This window comes from Barbus barbus, assembly GCF_936440315.1.
Source record: "Barbus barbus genome assembly, chromosome: 43".
NCBI lineage: Eukaryota > Metazoa > Chordata > Actinopteri > Cypriniformes > Cyprinidae > Barbus > Barbus barbus.
This window is the reverse complement of record NC_136721.1, coordinates 1210587-1229083: the sequence shown is the minus strand read 5'-3', so window position 1 is coordinate 1229083 and position 18497 is coordinate 1210587. Positions and strand designations below refer to the sequence as shown.

Genomic DNA, 18497 nt, shown 5'->3' with positions numbered 1-18497 from the left:
CTTCGCCAGACTGCTCAACAGGTTTTTCCCCCAGGCTGTAAGAGCCCTGAACTCAAATCACCCCGCCCCCCTCTGAAACCCCATGCAAACCCCTACCTCCTGAAACATGGACCACCCCCCAACCTTACCACACCAAAGAAAAAAACTGTATGGAACTTTTTTTTGTGCAATTCAAAGTGTGTTACACACAGGTGAGTGGGCCTGTACAAACCACCTGTAGTAAGACACTCTCCTCTATGTGCACTAGACACTTTACACACACTGTTGCGTGTACACAATCCCACAAAAGACTCCGCAATATATGCATATTTACATGCTCATGCACTACAAATCATCCTGCACTGTTCCCCAACCAGCTGCTTGACTCAAAATATCTTTCTTTGCACATGTACAGTATTTGTGAAGCATTCGTATAGCTTGTATTTTTTATCCTTTATTCTTTTAGTTTGTATAGGGTAAATACTTATATATAGTATACTTAGTTAAATCTGTCAGTAGGTTAGTAGTGTATAGGTTTATAGTGTTTTTTACTTCATTGTTGTATGTCTGTATTTATGTAGCACCGTGATCCTGCAAGGCACGACATTTCGTTCCACTGTATGTCCCCACATGTAGCGGAATGACAATAAACTTGATTTTTAATTAATTTTTTTCATTTCAAATTTGCTCATATCAGACCTGTACACACATAAATGTCTACATTATATATTGTGTTTTTGCTGTTTTGTACATTGCCTATTTGTATATTTGTACATTGTTCTTTTAACATCCTGTCCTGTTGCTGTCTTTCTGTTGCACTGTGGAGCTTCTGTCACTATAACAAATTCCTCGTATGTGTAAACATACTTGGCCAATAAAGCTCATTCTGATTCTGATCGGCACTTCAGCTCTTTGTATTAAGCAATGCATAAATACATTATGCTGTTTTGTTCATAATTGTTTATGCAATTTACTAAATTATATTTGATTTAAATGTTAATTTAGACGTAATGCGCGTTTTCAAAGAGCGTTAATTCATTGCATTTACAATTTAATGCGCTGCAATATTTTGCTTATTGCGTCCTCCTGTGGCTTCGGTAAACAAGCCCAATGTTTCCTTAAGACTTATTTAATTGGCATATAAAGCATAAGAAAGGAGAAATTTGTTTAAATTTTATTTTGTGTTTGACTGTTAAAACAAAAATATATATATTTGTTGTTTGTCTTAAACAACACAGGCAGACACTCTCTGTCAGTTTAAATCTAGATTAAAGACACATTTCTTTAACCTGGCTTACACATAACACACTAATACGCTTCTATTATTCAAATCCATTAAAGGATTGTTAGGCTGCATTAATTAGATCAGCTGGAACCGGGAACACTCCTCATAACACACAATGTACTCGTTACATCGTACTGAGAATGGCATCTATGCTAATATTTGTCTGCTTTTTTCTTATTCTGTTTCTCAGTCCGTGTCCGGATCAGATGGTGGATCGGTGCCTGGAGATGATGTCTGCGACCCTGATCGTCTCCGGGGACATATCCCCAGTGAAGACCTCGACTAAAAATACAATACAACTAAAAATAAAACAAAATAACAAAAAAATAAAATAAAATACCTAACTACATAATACTATTATTGTTAGAAATTGAAACAATATAAAAATAGAAATATAATACATTTATACATTTAAAATTTTAATTAAATCAATAATTAAACAAATAAACAATAATCTCCTGGCCAGAGGAGAACTGGCCCCCCGACTGAGCCTGGTTTCTCCCAAGGTTTTTTTCTCTATTCTGTCACAGAGGGAGTTTTGGTTCCTTGCCGCTGTCGCCTCTGGCTTGCTCAGTTGGGGACACTTGATTTCTAGTGATTATCGTCAGTTTGATTTCACAAATACTATTTAAACTAAACTGAGCTAGACAATGACATCACTGAATTAAATAATGAAATGACTTTAACTGAAAATTGAGTGTTTAATCTTATTATTATACATTACTAACACTCTATCCTCCAATCTGATACTGTTAAGTGCTTTGACACAATCTGTATTGTTAAAAGCGCTATATAAATAAAGGTGACTTGACTTAATAAATTGGGTAAATTAAAAATACAGTGGTTACATTTTTTTCTATTGCTCTTTGTTTTAAAAAAAGGTTATTAAAAAAAAAAAAGTGTCAATAATTGTTTATACCGAACAAAATGAAACATTATATTGTTGATACATTTTTTAGCTACATAGCCCCGCCCTAGTTTATCATCACAGTATTATTCTGGAACTAGTACAAAACTCACCTGAAGGTCGAAAAATTTACTGTAGCGCCTGAAAATGATCTCAGTGCTGCCATCAGACCAAGCCACTTTGATAATGTAAACCTAGAGTAAAAACAGAAAGAAAGAAAGTGAGTGTTAACCCAGATTTACAATTATTACACACAACTCTATTCATTTAATTAAGATAACTACATCAGTTATTGGCCCTCATCATTCCAAACCAGTACTTTGTGCTCTTTTCCATGCAACTTCAATGAATGAAGACTGGAGCTTCCAAGCTTCAAAAAGAATGCAGAAGCACCATAAATGTGTCTCTAATGAGCTGTGCATCTCTACATCTCATCTGAATCCATATTGTAGCTTTGACTATAATTTAAGTTGTTACACACTGAATATGTTCATGAGAGAAATAACAATTTGGACATTTCGTGAACAAACATTCTTTTTAGACAGCTGGTTGAGTTTACCAAAAAAAAAAATCACTAATTACTCACTGTTTCAAGAATTTGGTTGCAGTGATTAACAGCCAACTGGAAGAAAACATTATCACTGAGCATGTTTACATGCACACCAATACACTGATAACTCCAAAAAAACAGCTTATTGAAATAGCCTAGTTTACTGGAGTCCTCCTTCATCTCTTTGTGATATTCTGTATGCAGATATTAAGGTTATACATTTATGTAAGGCTAACATTTATTCATCCACCAATAAAAAAATTGCACTTAAAAAAAAAAGTTTAAGGTTAATGCAAATGCAATATTCAACTTTTGCAGCACAATTTGGGGAGGGAGGGGGTAAAAATAGCAGTTTTTCCAAAAAAAAAAAAAAGAAAAAAAGAAAGAGAAAAGAAAAAGAAAAAAATTCCAGTTTGCTGTGCTTGTTTGTAGGGCTGCAGAATTTGGCCAAAATATTGTCATTATGTATCAATATTAATATGTTATATATACTTTAACTAACATAATATTAATATAACAATATGACTAAAAATAATAAAATTTTAAAGTATTATTTTTATTACTATTAGTAGTAGTAAAATATATATAAAAAAATAAATTAGAAATATTACTATTGTAATATTTCACCATACAATTTAGAAAAAGAATATTTATAATTTTATTTTCAAACATTTAACCATCAAACGGCAGGTAGCTTAAAGCTTGAATTGTTGATAAAAACTTATTCCAAGTATGTGAAGATAACTGGCGCGTTGCATTCATGTTAAAGAGACCCAAACTGAGAGCAGATGCAGATGCAGAGTTTTACTATAAACCGAGCCGCTCATGTGTAAAAACACTCTGAAACACGCTGCACTTATGTTTATTTGATCAAAATTGCAGCTTTTGCACTAAGACATATTGCAATTTTGGTTTTATTTTGATTATTCGATTTTCTCCCTAAATATGAGCAAACATGACAATAGTGATGCTTGTCTTAGATCAGCTTCACATTCAACAGCTCTAGCGGACAGTTCTTGTTTATCTGTCCTTAAACAGTTAAAATGAAAACCATTCTGACGTTAAGTCTGCTTTTCCCTCCTCCGTCTGTAGTAGAGGGGGAAGGGAGTATTTTGTTCGAAGGAGAAAGGGCCGGTCTTCAGCAATGACCTGCTTGTTTGAGCAATACTTGATTTTCTCAAAGAATATAATGTTGATTTCCCACACATCTCAAATCAAGGGTCCTGTATTGATCAGTGTGACTCGATCCAGTGTTTTATAGAGCGTGTGCCGCAGGCTATTAGTGATGTTTATAGTAATCGACTTGCCTTATTGCAATGCATTCTGCCAGAGCAACACTAGTGTTGCTAATGATGTTTACAATGACTCTCTGAAACCTGGATCACAGGAGGGACAGCAATGCACACGGGCAGCTTTTGTGTTCATGTGCTGTTTAGTTCTGAATGACGTAAATCGGTGGCTTTATTATTCGAAACTGACTGATGCGTACTGACTGGAAATGCAGTATGAAAATACAGAAGCAGAATTAAGACTAAAATAAGCTCATGATGTGGACGTCATACTAGCCTGTGTTCCTGGAGCTCAACATGCCACGACCAAATCAAGGTCATGGGTGTGATTCCCAGGAACACACATACTGGCAAAATGCATAACTCGAATTCACTGTAATTCACTGTGGATTAAAATGACAGTCAGATGCATTCATGCTGATTTTCAGGGGGATTTTCCAGCCTCACTTCTGCTCAGATGGCATGCATTTCCCATTTCTGACAGTAGATGCTGATGTACATTTTCCAACCTACATACTAAAGCATGCATTACAGATTCTTCCGAGTGGAATAATAGTATGTTATAATTTTAGCTCTAATGTTCATAAAGCTGCAGGTCAACAGTTGCTAGCTATGAGCGTCCTCAGCATGAGATGACATCATCTATAGTTGGAGCAATACTGTCACTGCCATCAGTCTTTCATGACGCCGAAACACATTTACATTTTAGCCTTTGTTATAGGTTTTATTTTCAGCCTTACAAGCAACCTAGTAAAACTTGCACAACACTACGAATAAGATATCACAAACTGATCAGGAAAGAAGGTGATCAAAATGCTTAAAACCTCATGGGGCCTGTCAGTTATATAAATAAATGTATAGTCAATAAGTGAAAAAAGTATTTCAGTTAACTCCGTTATTTTCTGTCATTTTACTTTTTATTTAATATGAACTGCATTGTATTTCTTAATATGTATATTAAAAGTTCAGTGCTGACATTCTTATGCAAATATCCCTGTTTTTTGTGTTTTTTCATGATTCACACCCTGCACACATCCAAATCAAGCACTGTTCATCAAAAAGGAACCCAAAATTGCACCAAATTGCATAAATAAATAAATAAATGGCATTTAAAATTAAATAAATAAATAAATGCACTTAAATGTTGTTTGAATGCCAATTAAGCAGATTTCCCTCTAAAAGTTCTTAATATCAAATCTAAACTATTCTTTTAGTATTTTTTATTTTTAATATTCACAATAAGATTTCAGTTAGACACGCATTACTGTAAAAGTCACAGAGTACTACTGTAATAAAGAAAACTAATTAATGACATATTTTAATGTTTTTAGCATCAATTAAATGAAATATAACACATAAAACCCATCTTGTTTACTTATTTATTTTCATAAATCTTTTGATTTGGGAGTGAAATATGACTGGGGCATATATTCGACAGGTTTAGTGAAAATCAGCAAGTACAGAAAATAAAAAGGTCTAAATATTGAGCACAAATCAAACTGACAACCTTGAGCTGTAGAGGCTTACAGAGTTTAAAAGCTTTCAAATGATGTCTATTTTGTGAGTGGTTTATATTTTTATTTTTATTTTCTGTGGTAATAAGCTGCTCCAGTTAAAAGTGAAAAAACACAAAAAGTACAATTACTGGTAACCGCAGTAAATCAACTATCAATATCGGCCTGGAAATTCAGTACATTGCTGCATCTCATATGTGACCCTGCAGCACAAAACCAGTCTTAAGTCGCTGGGGTATATTTATAGCAATAGCCAACAATACATTGTATGGGTCAAAATTATAGATTTTTCTTTTATGCCAAAAATCATTAGATATTAAGTAAAGATCATGTTCCATGAAGATATCTAGTAAATGTCTTACTGTAAATATATTAAAACTTAATTTTTGATTAGTAAAAACCATTGCTAAGAACTTCATTTGAACAACTTTAAAGGAGATTTTCTCAATATTTAGATTTTTTTGCTCCCTCAGATTCCAGATTTTCAAATAGTTGTATCTCAGACAAATATTGTCCTATCCTAACAAACCATACATCAATGGAAATATTATTTATTCAGCTTTCATATGACATATACATCTCAATTTTGAAAATCTGACACTTAAGACTGGTTTTGTGCTCCAGGGTCACAAATGATAATTCTCTTCACATTCCTGTTTAATGCTCATATGAATGAACCAGTTTCTATAAAGCATAAGCACGGCCATAAAGGTAACTAGAAACAAAAAAAGCACATCTAGAAAGCCTTCTAAAGTTTCAAACAACTGTTATTATTCTGATCGGCAAAAGATGAAATAAAATACACAAAACTTTGGCTTTTTGAAGACTGGAAAAACTAAAGCTACAGCGGCCAAAACAGCATTTAATAACAGATCCCAGGCCAGTAGAGAGCAGCCGAGCGGGGTTACGGGTGTTGAAGGGTGTTTAAGGGTGTTCTAACTTTAAGGGTGTGGTGAACAGGACAAAAGGCCTTGAGAAACACAGCAGCTCAGCAAAGTACTCAAGATAAGTTTGTACAGCAGTTAGTAAACACTCTACCACTCTCAAAACTAACACAAATCTCACTTATGATATATATATATATACAAATATAAGCACATATGCTTGTGTGTGTGTCTAAGCTGAGCTACTAATGGACTGTCTTTGTTACACTGGTGCAGATGTGAAAACATCTGGATTGAGCCTGATACTGCAGTATAGATGATTTATAAGCCACAGCTGTCGGACACTTCAGGTGTTTGATACTCGATCATAGTTGAACACAAATACTCTTTTGGCGAGTTGATGTGTAACTTGATCCTCCTGATCGCATCTCCAGCCTTTGTTCAGACGAACCAGCGAAACAACCTCAAAAATACAGCACTAAACACTTTCATTAGGAGGAAAAGTTCATTAAAGATCTTTACAGATGTCAACTTACATAGTGTTTGTTGGGGTTTCTTCTCTTTTGCACGTCTTGAACAGTTACTTCTAGTACAGTCCGCCGTGGCATGTTGCAATAATCTCAGACTTGTTGATACAATGTAGCGTTCAGACCCACGGCAGACAATCTGATCAAGTTCTCCGCATTGACTTCTGGTCATTCGCTTGTTTCTGCGGGTTTATAGTCCACGTCGGGTTTCCTGCAGTCTGGACCGAGAGAACTCCCAGCCTATCCCAGCTCACCGACTCTTATTTAATTAAAGCCCAACGCGGTCGCGCATCTTACTATGGGAACGCGTGGCTCATGAATATTAAATACGACGTTCGCCGAATAACCTTAACTGATTGGCTCAAAGGTGGACATTGGTAAGTGGGCGTTTGCTAGCTGCCGAATTAATTATTCCAAATATGGTTTTATGAATATTAATTAGGCTACGTGACTTGATGATTACTGGGAAAGCCAGAAGACTTCATTAATATTCATGAGTTAGCCCTTCGCCATAGTACGATTCGTCATTTCGCTCATCCGAGACCAAACCAGAGGGAAAATTTAAAGGGGAAGCGCACAATTATTTCCATATTTTCACTGTTTGTGTGTGCAGAGATCAAGGCACAAATCTGCAAATATTTTAGCATTAAATATTAGCTGTGTAACAGTAGGAATACCAAAAACAGGGCCTGACATAATATTTTTTTTTTTTGTATTTCATATTCTTTATTCACAATCAATTGCACACGTTTTTGGGGGCTGCCTACAAAGGTAGGCCCTATAAATATTTATCAGTACAACAAATTAACAAGCAATGCGACGCAAACTACATTTTTGAGATGATCGAGAGAGCACATATCTCTTACTACGCAAGTAAAACATTAGTCAGCCAATAGAAAAAATAATAATAAAACAAATAAATAAAGACTGATGCTAGAAGCTTTAGTAAATGTCATATGGTGTCAGTCTCTCTCTGTGTTAGTTACCATTTGGAAAATAAAAATGGAGATGTAATAGCAAACATGGATGCCAAAATACAAACGACTTGATGTCTTCTCATTAAAACTACTATAAATAATTTAAATTCAAATCTATTTGTGGTTCATAGTCTGAGATGTCTCCTTTCACATCATTCAAATATGAAAGAAATGAACTGAATGAGAAGGTGTGGAGTAAATCTGAAGATAATAACAGCTATTTTATTGTTATTTCCCTGTTGTTCTGTAGATTCATGCTGCCATCTTGTGGTACTTTATTTTCATGAAATAAATACTTCATGAAAGGATTACATACAGTATATATTATTTAATTGCCTGTAAAAACAGTCAATTTGTCAAGTTATTTAAATGAATTTTGATGCCATGCACTATAAGTCCTAATGAAAGCATTAAGAATTGGTTTAACTGATTGAATGCACTGATTTAAACCCTGATTAAATGCATAAACACATCTCATATGAAGGCCGAGGGATCAGAGCCATCACACATCTGAAGCTCCAGGTGTGAGGTGATGCCAGAGAAACGCTCCTGTAGGGGTAACAGGTAACCCATGGCCTCTCCCTGAACTACAGAGCCAAAGTAAACATACGGACGGAGGTTGAAGATCTTCACACAATGCACTGAGGAAAGATAAATAAATAATATGGGTCAAAGACAAATAAGTATGTCTAGTTTGAAACTAGTTTAAAATGTATGTGTCAAGTCATTAATAATGTAATGTAATAAAATATGTTCCTACATGCATAGTTATTTTATTGACAAGGACAGTCTCATATACCTTTGTTATAGAGTTTGACACCATCATATTGAATGGAGTCACCTACTGCTCTCCCAACAGGACCACCCAGGTTTCCCGAAAAAGGAGCATTGATGATGCCATAATCACCACACACAATATCGATTCCCTTGTGGATCTTCCCATCACTGAGGACACAAGATAAATAATGCGACTCTAAAAGCACAGGCGAAGCAAGAGTAAGTTACTGTTCTGTTCTGGAAAACCCTTAAACAAACAGAGAAATGTTTTGAGAGCTCCACAGGAGCACAGTGTTTACACTTTTCATGGAAATGAAACTGTGAATGGCTAACTTATAGTTGTCTCTGCACTTTGACGGCAATATGAGCACATACAGTATTTTAACTTTATACATCATTGCCATTAAAAAATAACTAAATAAATAAAAGAAAAGGAAAAAAAATCTATCTAAGAGACGGTGTTATACTGTGAATATAGCTACCACTAAAGAGTGCTGTTAACTATAAATGGGATAGTTCACCCCAAAATTACATATACAGTATGTATGATTTAATTTTTGGGTGAACAATCTTTGACAATAGTTGTGGCAAAATAAGTTCTGTCATGACAACTCTCGGGGTGATTTGCATGGTAATGTACAGTACATGACAATGTTTATGTATTTGGTCTTGGCGGAATACATCTGCTGCTGCTGCAGAGCAAGTACCGAGCAAGTATACTGCCAATACATCCACAACATGCTGCCGTGAGCATGTAAGAAATACTGCTGCTGCACATATAACACATGAATAACCCCCATATAGCATATATGAATCAGCTCATAGCAGATCTATACAGGTGGAGCTGGGGAAGGTGGAGTGCACTGCTACAGTAAGCATTAGCCAAGTATTTGAATGTTGAGCAGCGAGCTCACTGGCTACCGATACAGGAGAGAACCAATCAGCTGTGCCATGTGATAATGATGTCATTATGTCATATCAAGTTACTGCCCCATCTAGAGTTTCACGCCAGAACTCTGTGACTATATTGACAATTTAGCATGATCTTGAGTGCCTTTTATAAAACAAATATAAAAATGTTCTGTTGCTGACTTCTGATTGGTTATCATAGCATTTCAGCTGCACTAAAATTCACAAAATAAAAACAGATATATGAAGCAAAAACCAGTTTATCATGTCCCTCTGTTGAGATTTCATTGCCACCACACTGAAAAATATTGCCCCAATATATATATATAATTTTAAACAATTGCTATGTAATAAAATATGTTCAAAGTCACCAAGATATGCTTTTTAACTTGTGGCATTTCAGTTTTTTTATTTATTTTTAAGATATAATGGATGATGTCTCAGGATAAGCTGTTTCTGAAATACCTCCTGGAGTTAAAGCCACCACAGCCATAGCTGTCACAAGCTCTCAGTCGGTTATGATGACTTCCAGCACACAGAGCACTCCACGCTGCAGCTGAAAAAGACCACAGGAGTTAGTCTGTCTCATTTAGTTCAAAGAAACCAATGAACAGTGCATCTAGTCAGAAAGTGCTAAATCAGACCTGGCACACAACACTGGCGTGATTTCTCTCCCCGACATTTATCCTTCAGGTATCTGCCCTGACAGATGCAGATATTACTCTGACAGATTCCTCCAATGCTGGTGCAGCCCATGTCGTTTCTTGACCAGTTTATGATCTCTCTGCCTTTTCCAATCATGGTCAGTCTCTTATCAGACTGGGCGGTTTTCATTTCCTCCCCCCAAACTTTTCTTTTTGTTGTTTTCTTGTCATTTTCAAAGCAAATACCCATGAGAAACACTGCAAGAAGCAATACGGATATATGTTTTATAAGTATTTAAAATAAAACTGTGTTATACTGTAAATATAGTTATTAACAAAATTATACATTTAAGTGCGGTCTGGCCAGTGTCTTATTGCTTTTATAAAATGATTATCACTTAATACAACTATTAAGAAAATTAAATATTGTACAAGGAACAGACTCAATACAGATTTAATACAATATTCGCAAAAAATCTCAGCTGTAGCTTCTAAATCAAAAGTGGTGCCAATGATGTCGAAAACGTCTGGTCACATGACTCATGGGAGACAATGATTTTTGGCATCACTGATATCAAAATGTATGTAAAGCTATTGTATGGCTTAAAAATAAAAACGTGAAATTTAGCTTTTTTTTTTTTTGTAATTTTAGTGCTCGGAAAAAAATAATAATACAACTGTTAAAAACAGAAAATTAATTAAACTTTTATTTTATTTAGAAAACATTCACTTTTGTTCCGTAAGTATTTTTTCCCCAATATTTTCCACCGCAGTGATTAAAAAAATGTGTTCTAAGCCACAACCCAGCTGTGCAACTCTGCAAAGTTTGATTTGAAGGAGAAAAACTGGGGGGTTAATCACATGAACCACCATGAATTATGAATAAAAAAAAAAAAAATACAATACAGCACATTTGAAGTTTACTGTAAAATATATAGATTTATGTGAATATCAGTGCAAATATCAGCAGTTTTGGAGGTTAATATGCAGTGCTGTGGAGGCTTCAGGAATGGTTTGAAACCCCTGCTGTAGGGAACCATTATTAGCAATGCTTTGTGGAAGTGGGCGATCACGGCTGAACTCTTTCGCTGTAGTTTTTGTTTCCGTGGTAACAGTGACTTCTGTGACAGGTGACTTCAGGATCGTGGGTGTTGTATAAATGATTTTTGAGAAGCATATACCATCAACCTCAGAGCTCATGGTAGATCTGTCTTGAAAGGTTTTATACGCTATAATTAAAAATCTGTGTCTCTATGGAAAAAATGAATGGGATTTTACTGTAGAACCCCACTGGTCGACTCTATATTGTGTATTGTAGCACAGCTGGAACTTTCTATTGACCAGTCAGCATTCAGAACTGGAACTGCCTGTTTTAATAAAGTACAATAAATGCATGGTTATAAATCTTAAACCACATTTCTGTAAGATTCTATATAATCTGTAAACATGACATAACATACAAATATACTGCTATAAAGGGGGTCGAAGTTTGATTGTCTTCTGGCAGATTAGTCGTTAATTTCTTTTCCCCAGGCATGACAAAAATGAATTGGCAGTCTGTAAACTTGGCATTCAAAGCCACACTGTGTTCTGGCAGTTTTTCAGCCTGAAATGAGCTTTACTTTTGTATTAGCGCCTCTGAGAGAGCAATTTTCTAACATTTTAAAGGAAATCTGCATAATAGTCATGCTGACTCAGACTTTCTGTTTTGGCCCAAATAAAAAAAAAAAGAAAAGATGTTTTATAAGCATTGTGTAGCCTTGTGTGGAAAAATAATTAAATCTCCCCCTCCACAACCACTCTCAAATCTCATTTGAATGTGTCTTGTTTGATTTGGAGCTTGCATGCTTTTATTGTGTAGAAAAGGACATTCTTCAAATGATCTTCTTTTGTGCCTCATGGAAGATACAAAGTAACGCATGTTTGGAATAACATATGACTGACTAACCAATGATCAGCTTGCTTAGAATTTATTTCTGCAATAATAATAATAATAATTCATTACATTTATATAGCGCTTTTTTTGCTTCTCTAAGCACTCAAAGCGCTCTACATTGTGAGGGGTGGTGTCTCCTCGTCCACCACCAGTGTGCAGCATCCACCTGGATGATGCGACGGCAGCCATAGTGCGCCAGAACGCCCACCACACACCACCTTACTGGTGGAGAGGAGACAGATTGATGAAGCCAATCAGTGTAAGGGGATGATTAGGAGGCCATGATGGTCAGAGACCAATGGGAAATTTGCATCGTAAATATTTGAGTTCTTTACAAGAGGTTAGGATTTGAAAAATGTTTATGACAAATTGCACTAATCTTCTGTTTAATGATCCATAACATACATCTATTCTTGGTATTGTTCAACATCATGTGTGTAATTATGAAGTCAGTAAGCGGAAAGACTCATTTATCACAGCGTTATTGCTGCATTACTTCCTCAGTCAATGTTTAGAATCATTTGGTTCCAATAAAACGTGTCCACTCACGAGAATAAATCAGTGCGTACTCATATACATCACGGAGGGCTTTGCTATATATGCTGTTGGGTCATTATGGTCCTGTTTTTGGTCATTTAAGACTCTGAAGTTGGCTTCAATTTAATATAAGGGTGTTTCTTCAATGACGGGCACTTTCTTCAAAGTGGGATCTATTTAAAAGTCGTGACGTATTGTCAAGTATGGTGACCCATACTCGAAATTGGTGCTCTGCGTTTAACCCATCCAAGTGCACACACACAGCAGTGAGTAGTGAACAAATGCACACACACACACACACACACCGTGAACACACACCCGGAGCAGTGGGCAGCCATGCTGCGGCGCCCGGGGAGCAATTGGGGGTTCGGTGCCTTGCTCAAGGGCACCTCAGTCGTGGTATTGAGGGTGGAGAGAGCGCTGTACATTCACTCCCCCCACCTACAATTCCTGCCGGCCGGGGATTCGAACCCGCAACCTTTCGATTACGAGTCCGACTCTCTAACCATTAGGCCACGACTTCCCCCATTTTTTTTTTTTTTTTTTTTTTTAAAGGGGAAGGGGGAAAGGGACGTTCTCTGCATTTAACCCATCCAGGAACACCTGGAGCAGCGGGCTGCCATCAATGCGGCGCCCGGGGAGCAGTTGAGGGGTTCGGTGCCTTGCTCAAGGGTCTCACCTCAGTCGCGGTTGCCGGACCTGAGACTCGAACCCACGACCTTCGGGTTACAAGTCCAACTCTCTATCCATTAGGCCACGACTGCCCCCTAACACACTTTTCACTACATTTCAAGACAAATATCTGTAGAAAAATGGAAAAGGTACTTCTGCCTAAACTTTGTGCATTAACACTAAAACACAACAAAATGCAAGATTCAGCTAAAGCACGTGTGAAAAATCACAGTACATTGGGCCCTATTTTTATGAACTCCTTTAGTTTATCATTTATTTTAATGTTAAATCCAACAATGGACATACAGTACATGCATGTCAGATGAATTCTGTAAGCTTTTTGAAAAATCATTACAATATTTCTTTCCATATTAGCTCAAAATTTCAAATGATGTATGGATAGCATGCTTTCTTTGATGGAAATTACATTTTAGAGGCATGTCAGAAATGTGTTTTATTTTATTATTGCAGTATATAGCATTATTTAGCATGCATGCATGCCAATTTTCCACCCTGACCATTTGAATTGTTCTGGATTCTTATTTAAGTGTAAATTGCACTGTTCTGATAGGCGGGAATATTTGCATAGGAAGTATCAATCATAACATATCTAGAAGTGTTATAAATACACCACTGCATGGTTTAAAAACAGGGTGACCATACATACTCTTTTTCCTGGACACAAAATCAATACATAAAAGGCATTTGAAAAAATCCAATTTGAACGTGATCTGTTGAAAGTGTCAGTAGTTGAAGTATAAGCCAAACTCTGTAGTCTGTCTACTTACCACATGCCAGGAAAAGGAAAGTCAAGGAGAATTTCAGCAGCATCTTTTGAGGTCAAACGTCTGTAAAAAAACAAAAATCAGGAATAGTTATAGTGAATATGACATCACCAAATATGGAATCAGTATTTCAACTGAATATTTACAAATAAACACACAGTTTACAATTAAAGTAGTGCTCACCCTCTAGCGTAGAACCCAGAGCAGAAGAGAATGAGCCCTGTGTCAGAGGCAAACATCAGCTTATGTCACAAGATGAGCCTCTCTCTGCCAATGTTGATATTGGCCTGTAAAGACATTTCCTTTTGCTTCATATGAGAGAACCACTTTTAGAAAAGAAATTGAAATATGAGGGAGACATTTTAACTTATAATGTACCATCTTTGCTTCTGATGTCGTTACTAATACAGAGATGAACTTCATTAGAGCTGATCTGTTACTGATATTAAAGTTGCAGCTACCTTCTGCATTCACTGTTCAGTCAAACGTCTCTAGAATCAGTTCATTCCCCATAGACGGACCAACATATGCATATTAGGGCTGTCAGTCGATTACAATTTTTCAATCTAATTAATTACATGATGTGTTGATTAATTAATCGAATTAATCGCAAGTTACATTGTATATATAGTTGTATTGTATGTAGTTATAGTTGTATTGTATATATAGTTGTATTAATCAATTATTTCATTTTCAATTTTAGTTGTTTTAGTACAAAAATAAACTACACAGCTGTGAGAAATATTGCTTTGGCAGCTAACTAAAATAAAAATAATTTATATTTTATTTCAGTCAATTCTGTTCATCTGTTAAAAAGGTCAGAATTGAGAAATCCTTGTTAATAGCGACACCGCTGGCCGTTAAGTGAACTGCAGCCAGCGACTTACTACTAGTGCTCACACTCGTGCACATGTAACTTACAAGAGACTGAAAGTGCCCCAAAATACTGAGGTGATTGAGGGGTTTTGTTGTTGGATGTAATAATGACCATAGCAATCGTCATTTACTCTTGACATCTGAGCTGCTGAAGATGCAGTGAATTACTTTTGTTTTTGAAGGGAATGCGTCCCTGATCTGTGTACATGTGTCTATGTTCGCACAAATTATTCCTGATCCTGCTTCACCTCCAGAAGAAGTGAGTATAAGGTTCTTTTATGAATCTTTGCAAATCGCCTTTCCTAATAATGTGCTAGTTAGCAAGTTTTGCGGCTAAAGTTTACAGTCTGCTAGTCACCCCAGAGAAGAGAGGGGCGGGGTCAGCAGAGCTCATTAGCATTTAAAGCGACATGCAACAGAACGGCGTGCTGAAAACAGAGCTGATTTTGACAAGGTAAAGAAGGTGTTTTTTACACTACCATTGATACATTTTAAACAAAGCATGTTTCATTAAGACCCTAAATAATCATATCAACTTGTGGAAAATGGCCATCCGATGACCCCTTTAATTTCTAGGTACTATCAATGAAATTACATATTTCAAATGTGTACGAAATTACAAAAAACATATAGGCTACATATATTTAATTGTTTGATCAAAATTATTGTTAGCGACAGTTTAGTTGCTGGATATTGGTAGGCACATGTCTAATTCTATGTCTCTGGTTTAACCAAACTCACAACAGGCATGAAATGTATTGGTTATTTCCTTAAATATATCTCTGGTGTCATATCTGATCCATTTAGTCAAGGTAGTGAGCTTCCAGTCATAATTTTGCATCTGTACGGTCTCGTTCAAAGTAAGCCTATTGCACGCTGTTACACAATATATACGTCTCATCATCATTAGCATCAACTTGCAAATAACCTTTCTACTACTTTTTGCCCTTTGTCAGTATATTTTTTTATTTGTGTGTGTGCGTGTGTGTGTGTGTGTTTAAAGAGGAGAATTATTGCAGCAGGGGGTTCTGGGAATGGTTTGCTTTAGGTGTATTAATTCAAAGAGGAAGATATTGTCTTTCTGTTGGACTCTAGGGGCTTTTGATGCTGCACAAACTGAATTTTAATACAGACGAGACACCTCTGCTGCACAGTTTAATGTCTTTATGGTGCGTGGGCTTTGATAGCACAGGTGTTTATTGCAGAAAGTTGTGCTCTAAAATCAATATGGCATCCAGCGATGAAATTGGAAGGGGGTTATGGAGTCAACTGGGGGGTGATGAAGAGAGACAGCACTTTAATTAACCTAGATTAACCCATCTGAGAGAGACAGTAACTCAACTCGAGGGCTCTCCTTGATAAACATTTGTGCAAATGGCAGCATGAAGGCATTGGATGAAGCCCATGAGCGGGGTCACATGGCATTTCACTCAAGCTCCTTAGTTTGTTTGTATTGGCAAGGAGAGTGCAATGATGCTACAAGTGTTTCCTAGCAACAGTGTCCCATCCCTCCTCCTTTCTCTGACTGCAGCAATGCACCATTTCCATGGCTCTGTAATGCATTTCAGTTTTGAGACTCTTGTCACAGACTCTCCTGGAGAAAAGAGTATAATAGTAAGTGTATTCCAGCTACACAAGGTGAAATTTGTTTATATTGCATTCCGAAATGTGTCCGATCATAATTCAAAATGCGTTGCAAATATTTTGGAGTGCTAAAGTACCTTCTTCCATCATCGGTTTTGTCTCGAAAGTCAGTTACAAGGCAATAGTTTGAAGAGAATCTTGGTGCAGGATTTACTTTGAACTATTTTCAGTTAGAAACTGTTAGTAAATTTCACAAATAATTACAAAGAAATGGCAATTAATACATGAGAGGTGTGTTTGAGGTAAAAAATGCTATTTCCTTGTAAAATATACTGTAATAAGCTTTGTTTAATTTACAACTTAATTAAATATGCACTCATTTTCATGCATTTTTAGATTACAAATTGTTTCATTTTGTTGACATAATACAGTCAAAGGATTTTAGATTTCTCTTCTTATCACTCCATACAGTCAACAGCCGGAAAAAAAGGTTTTTTCCCAACTTTTCTTTTTATAAAATGTAAATTATATGAACCAAATCTTCAGTAAAAAAAAAAAAGCCTTCAGAATATAGTTAGGAATAAAACTGTAGCGTTTGTTGTATGTAAGTGTTACTGAAGTGGACATTTTTGGCTCAGTACAGGGGAAACATCTCAAATAGATAAACAGATGCAAATAGATAAAGTGCTTTAAAAGAAACACTTAAAATTTTACTTTGGATGTTTTCTTTCCACTAGTCTGAAAACATCCTTTATGAAAAGCCAAAAAGCCCAAAATGTCAAACTGACAGGTGCATGAAAAATGAAAATGGCTCTTCTATGGTATTGTTGTGTAAAGCCTTTTTTGAACCTATGTTTAAACGTGTAAGTGTGGTTGCAATGTGTTGGCCAAACATTTCAAGTCTGCATACTTGCAAAATGAATGTTTCTTAGCTAAAGTATGGCGATTCAGGTAGAAAAGACTAGTTACAGGAAAGTGAAAAAATCTATATATTCACCCAATTGCTTATTGTCAGAACATGCAAACTCAAATTTTCTTTTTACATACATTGGTCATTGAAGTATACAAAGTTTCAGACTTTATCAGACTGCAAAAAGAGCTGCCAAAACCTTTCTGACAGATGCTCAGAATGAAGTTGAAAATAATATTGTTTTGCAAATATATGGCTTTTCATGTGCATACAACTTACTAAAATGATAAATGAACCTCAATAGACACATAAAACAATAAAATAAAAATAGGAACGCATATGCCATGACCCTTTTAAAATAATGACTATATTTGCTGACATTCTGTTTCAACATAAAAGTCTTTTTGACCTCATAGTTCATCTAGCAGACTTTATCAGTATTTCATAATATTTATGTTAAAATCAGCCTCCTTCTTGATTTTATCAGTTGATAATTGACTTGAAAAATTTGAGTTTCCTGAAACGCTGCCAGAACCCCATTCTTTGAAAGGTAGGCTGCCTTGGATGACATTTTCATGAAAGATAAACATATATTTTCTTTTGAATCATGCACAGTAATGCCAGCAATGCATATGTAAGTATAAAAGATTGATTTTGATTTCATGTTGAGTTCACTGACAAAGCAACATTATCCTGAAGCAGAAAAGAAAACGTATCATAGAGATCACAAATCACTTGCATAGTTTTTCTTCTATTTTTACACTTCTGGGAGGTATGATCATCCTAAATACAGTTAAAGATACATTTAATAACCTTTTGCGTAACACGGGCAGTGGGCAGTGGCACCATGTAGTGCTAAAAGTCACCGACAGGGGGTGCCATTGCATTTTTAATCCAAACAGAAGCAAGTGCTTTGTATTCTTCAGAAGTGCCTCCTACAGCCCAGTTGCTGCTT

General features: G+C 36.0%; 2 protein-coding genes across 3 annotated transcripts in view; both read right to left on the bottom strand.

The window, feature by feature from the left end:
- sh3pxd2b (SH3 and PX domains 2B) overlaps window positions 1-7223 on the bottom strand; it is a 40652-nt gene extending 33429 nt beyond the window's left edge. For both annotated transcript variants that reach the window (XM_079405795.1, XM_079405794.1), the window contains exons 1-2: window positions 6945-7223; window positions 2285-2365 (exon numbers count right to left, since the gene is read on the bottom strand). In XM_079405795.1, the coding sequence (XP_079261921.1) occupies window positions 2285-2365; window positions 6945-7016 (153 nt within the window). In that variant the 5' untranslated portion in view covers window positions 7017-7223. The remainder of the gene's footprint in view (window positions 1-2284; window positions 2366-6944) is intronic.
- A 430-nt stretch (window positions 7224-7653) lies between these two features.
- On the bottom strand, window positions 7654-14422 carry LOC306862452 (leukocyte cell-derived chemotaxin-2). The gene is made up of 6 exons (XM_079405260.1): window positions 14356-14422; window positions 14176-14235; window positions 10243-10500; window positions 10064-10154; window positions 8712-8857; window positions 7654-8553 (listed from the first exon to the last, which is right to left on the bottom strand). Exons 2-6 carry the CDS (start codon window positions 14216-14218, stop codon window positions 8387-8389), a joined length of 705 nt encoding a protein of 234 aa, XP_079261386.1. The 5' UTR covers window positions 14219-14235; window positions 14356-14422; the 3' UTR covers window positions 7654-8386.
- Between the last annotated feature and the right edge of the window lie 4075 nt (window positions 14423-18497).